This window comes from Penaeus japonicus, unplaced genomic scaffold (assembly GCF_977035675.1).
Source record: "Penaeus japonicus unplaced genomic scaffold, GWHDUDI00000001_assembly GWHDUDI00000030, whole genome shotgun sequence".
NCBI classification, from domain to species: Eukaryota; Metazoa; Arthropoda; class Malacostraca; order Decapoda; family Penaeidae; genus Penaeus; species Penaeus japonicus.
In genome coordinates, this window is record NW_028234432.1 from 30,394,532 (window position 1) to 30,399,531 (window position 5,000).

The 5,000-nt window shown below is 49.2% G+C and overlaps 1 protein-coding gene across 4 annotated transcripts in view; it reads left to right on the forward strand.

The window, feature by feature from the left end:
- The window catches only part of LOC122268167 (UDP-glycosyltransferase UGT5), a 20,465-nt gene that overhangs the window by 14,962 nt on the left and 503 nt on the right, over positions 1-5,000 (forward strand). For 2 of the 4 annotated variants that reach the window (XM_043038457.2, XM_043038456.2), the window contains exon 8: positions 3,182-5,000. This exon is cut by the window's right edge and continues 503 nt beyond it. In XM_043038457.2, coding sequence (XP_042894391.2) covers positions 3,182-3,464 — 283 coding nt within the window. In that variant the 3' untranslated portion in view covers positions 3,465-5,000. Of the gene's footprint in view, positions 209-3,181 lie in introns of those variants that run through there. The other 2 variants (XM_086555255.1, XM_086555254.1) reach the window with 1 other exon arrangement.

Genomic DNA, 5,000 nt, shown 5'->3' on the forward strand with positions numbered 1-5,000 from the left:
TTTTTTTGTTCTTCCTTTTATTTAAGTTACTTTGATTTTTATGTGAGATGCGAAATGGTTTTTAATTGTTGTATCGCTTGAGGTTTTTTTGTATGGGATCTGTTTTGTGATTGGCGTCTGTGCCATGAATATGGTGCATTGAATGGTCTTTTTTGGGCAAAAGATATATTCATTAATGCGAATAAAACTGCATCTCCATTTAAATGTACTCAGATTTTTTTCTCACAGGACAAGGTATTATTTCCACACTCTTTTATTGATCTTGTCTGCTTGTTATCCCGACCCGCCTTACCCACTCCTCCCCTACCCCCTACCCCCCTCATCGCCTCCAAGCCTTCACCACCCTCCCCCCCTCACTGCCTCCCCGCCTTCCCCCCTCTCCCTCCCCCTCCCTCTCCCCCCTCACCGCCTCCCTGCCTTCACCGCCCTCCCGCTTCCTCAGCTCACCCCAACGTGCGAGTGTTTATGACCCACGGCGGCATGTTGAGCACCCAGGAGGCCACATACCACGCCACGCCCATGCTGCTCCTGCCCATATTCGCCGACCAACCCCGGAACGCCCACGCCGCCCACGAGAAGGAACTGGGCGTCATGCTGGACTGGGACGAGCTCTCGGTGCCGCTGATCGTCCGGACGGTCACTCGCCTCGTCACGGATGGAAGGTTAGAGAGAGGGGGGGAGAGGAGGGAGAGGGGGGGAGAGGAGGGAGAGGGGGGAGGGAGGTTGATGTACGGGGAGAGGAAAGGAGAAGGAATGAGATTGGGGAGTGAATGGAGGGGATAGACGACGGGAGATGGGTGCGACATGAAGGGAGAAGGAGATTGGGGAGGGTGATGGAGGGGGATGATGGAGGGCGAAAGGAGCGGGTGATGGAGGGGGAGAGGAGAGGGTGATGGAAAGAACGAGGTGAAGGTGAGGCGGAAGGAGATGGGGGAGGGTGATGAAGGGGTAGGAGAGGGAGGGAGCGGGATAGGGTGAGAAGGTGGCGAGAGGAGAAAGGGTGGGAGAGAGAGTGAGAGAAAGGGGAGAGAGATAGTCGTGGTAGTGGGCAGGGAAGGATAGCGGGTAAGAGTGGGCAGGTGAGAGAAGGTGTCGAAGGGGGAAATAAACATGAGAAAATAGGAGAAGGAGGGGGAAGGAAGAGAGGAAGAGGGAGAGGGAGAGGAGGAAGAGGAGGAAGAGGAAGAGGAAAAGGAGGAAGAGGAAGAGGAAAAGGAGGAAGAGGAAGAGGAAGGAGAAGGAGAGGGAGAGAGAGAAAGAGAGGGAGAGAGAGAAAGAGAGGGAGAGAGAGAAAGAGAGGGAGAGAGAGAGGGAGAGAGAGAAAAGAGGAGAGAGAGAAAGAAGGGAGAGAGAGAAAGAGAGGGAGAGAGAGAGAGAGAGAAGAGAGGAGGGAAGAGAGAGAGTGAGGGAAGAGAGAGAGAGAGAGAAGAGAGAGAGACGGAGAGAGAGAGAGAGAGAGAGAGAGAGAGAGAGAGAGAGAGAAGAGAGAGAGAGAAGAGAGAGAAAAGAAGAGGAGTGAGAGAGAGAGAGAGCGAGTGGGAGAGAGAGAGAGAGAGAAGCGGGAGAGAGAGAGAAGAGGAGAGAGAGAGAGGGAGAAAGAGAGAGAGAGGAGAAAGAGAAGAATAAGGAGGAGAGAGAAGGAGAAAGAGACAGAGAGGGAGAAAGAGAGAGAGAGGGAGCAAAGATAGAGAGAGGAGAAAGAGAGAGAGAGGAGAAAGAAAGAGGGAGAAGAGAGAGAAGGGAGGAAGAGAGAGAGAGAAGAACGAGAAAGAGAGAGAGAAGAAGAAGAGAGGGGAGAAAGAGAAATAGAGAGAGAAAAGAGAAAGAGAGAGACGAGAGAGAGGGAGGGAGAAGGGAGGAGAGAGGGAGGGAGAGAGGGATGGAGAGAGGGAGGGAGAGAGGGAGGGAGGGAGGGAAGGAGAGAGAGAGAGAGAGAGGGAGAGAGGGAGAGGGAGAGAGGGAGAGGGAGAGGGAGAGGGAGCGGGAGAGAGAGAGAGAGAGGGAGAGGGAGAGGGATAGAGAAGGAAGAGAGAGAGAGAGAGAGAGAGAGAGAGAGAGAGAGAGAGAGAGAGAGAGGGGGAGGAGAGAGGGGGAGGAGAGAGGAGAGAGAGAGAGGGGGGGAGAGAGAGAGAGGGAGCGAGGGAGAGAGAGAGAGAGGGAGAGAGGGAGAGAGAGAGAGAGAGAGAGAGAGAGGGGGAGAGAGGAGAGAGAGGGAGAGAGGGAGAGAGATAGGGGGAGCGAAGAGCGAGAGGGGGGGAGAGCAGAGAGAGAGAGGGGGGGGGTGAGAGAGAGAGAGGGGAAGTGGTTGAGAGAGGGAGGGAGAGAGAGAGAAGAGAGAGATAGGGAGAGAAAGAGAGAACCGGCGGGAGAGAGAGAGAAGAAAGGGAAGAGAGAGAGATAGAGGGAGACGAGAGAGAGAGGGAGATAGAGAGAGAGAGAGAGGGAGAGAGAGAGAGAGAGAGCGAGGGAGGGAGAGGGAGAGAATAGAGAGATAGGGAGAGGAAGAGGGCAGTGCGAAGAGAGAGAAGAGAGAGAGAGAGAGAGAGGGAGAGAGAGAGAGAGAGAGAGAGCGAGAGAGAGAGAGAGGGAGAGGGAGAAAAGGGAGAGGAGAGGAAGAGAGGAGAGAGAGGCGAGAAAGAAGAGGACGAGAGAAGAGCGAGAGAGAGGAGAGGGCGCAGGGAGCGGGAGAGAGCAGAGCGGGACAGAGCGATAGCGAGCGACGAGCGCGCGAGACGCGAGAGGGAGACGAGCGAGAGCACGAGAGCGAGCGAGGAGAGGAAGGGCGCGGGCGCGGAGCTGGAGAGACAGAGAGCGAGAGCGGAGACAGAGAGAGAGATAGAAGCGAGCGACGAGAGACCGAGAGAGAGCGAGAGAGGAGCGGGATGAGGGCGAGGGAGGAGGGAGACGGGAGAGGGAGGGGCGGAGGGCGGGCGGGAGGGCGCGGAGCGGGGCGAGAGTGAGCAAGGCGAGCGTGAGAGGGGGAGAGGGAGAGGGCAGCGAGGGAGACAGGGAGCGGGGAGAGAGAGAGAGAGACAGAGTGTGTGTGTGTGTGAGTGAGTGTGTGTGTAGTAGTGAGTGAGGAGTGAGTGAGATTTTGCCACGAGCAGAGAGAGAAAGCGACACTCAAAACTCCTCACTCATCTAACATGCCCCCCACTCCCCACCCCCTCCCTTCCCGCAGGTACAAGGCTAACGTGCAGGCAGTCTCGTCGGCGTTAAAGGACCAGCCCCAGTCACCCTTGGAGCGAGCGGTGTTCTGGACAGAGTACGTGATCCGCCACCAAGGAGCTCCTCGCTTGAGATCCCTCGCGACGGACCTCTCCTGGGTTGAGTATCTCATGCTCGATGTCCTTCTGCTGTTCCATGGGCTTGCTGTCTTCGCCTACTTCTTGATCCGATGGGCTTGCGGGTATCTCTGCCAGAGGGTTGTCCTCCAGGGTGCCACCAGGAGGAAGTGTGATTGAGATGTTTGTGTATTTTTCAAGTTTTAGCTGATTTTTTTGTTCTTCCTTTTATTTAAGTTACTTTGATTTTTATGTGAGATGGAAATGGTTTTTACTTTGTTGTATCGTTGTGTCTTTTTTTTATGGGATCTGTTTTCTGATTGGCGTCTGTGCCATGAATATGGTGCATTGAATGGTCTTTTTTGGGCAAAAGATATATTCATTAATGCGAATAAAACTGCATCTCCATTTAAATGTACTCAGATTTTTTTCTCACAGGACAAGGTATTATTTCCACACTCTTTTATTGATCTTGTCTGCAATGTTATCTCGGCGACTAAAAATCCTTGGATTCTTGAATTAATTCTGGTGGACTTTTCAGTGGTTTGTATGAAATATATCCACCACAACCGGAGGCCGCATATCATACACAACTCTCTCTGGTATTCAAGACAGCCTTGAAATAAACAAGACTTGAATTTTAAAAAGAAATTACTGTGTATCTCCAATATGGCTCATTACAGGCTGTGTTTATTACTGTGGTACAGCTCTTTAAGTAGGATTCAGACAGACACTACATTACGTAATACATAACTAAAAACAATATCCAAGACTGCTACCAGATTCTTAGACATGCCAGCTCGACATTTTATTTACCTTAATAGAGAGAGGGTGAGTGAGTAAGTTAGTAGGTGAGTGAGTGAGGAAGTAAAAGAGTGAGTCCTATTCTAACCTTGAGTGGCAGTGGGCCTAAATTATTAACTCCATGAATTTAGGCTCAAAGTATATTTTTATCACACTAGCAATTCTTTGAGCAAGTCATAAATACCATAAATATAATAAATAAATAAATATATATATATTTAGCCAATTTTAAATCATTTTCCATTAACAGTAAAAACAGACAAGAAGCCCAGTAATAAGATACTCATACTGAGCAATACGTAGAATATCCTATTATCAATCTTGAGCCAAAAAGAAAAGGCATAATAAAAAAAGAGATTAGGAATGTGTTTATTATTTGGTGAAGTCAAACATCACTATACAGTAGAAAAATGGAAATACATTACACATATTCAACTAATACAGCATCTAATCTACTGGTATGTAATTACCTTACAAAAAATATATAGTTTCATATATGATAATGTACATTTGTATTTACAGACAACAACATACTTTGACCCATCCCCGAAAACTACCATAACAATACATTTTGTGCTGAAATACCAACGCAATATTGCCTCACATTGTCTCGTCTAAAAGTGGTACCTATTTTTCCTTTAACTGGCAAGAAATACAGCTTTCCCACCTGTCAACCACACAAACAATTGGACAACTACAATTAAATAAAATTATACATTGCCAATTACCTAAATTATATGTATTTATTCAATTTAAGTCATTCAACAAAACCAGATGTCTAACATCACTGTATCTAAACTATACCTACTCTCCAGGGGCTGGATTCACTAACATACGATGGTAAGGCATTTACCAGCTGTCAACTACCAGCGCGTTTACCAGTCATGGCAAAGTGGGATTTATCAAGCGATG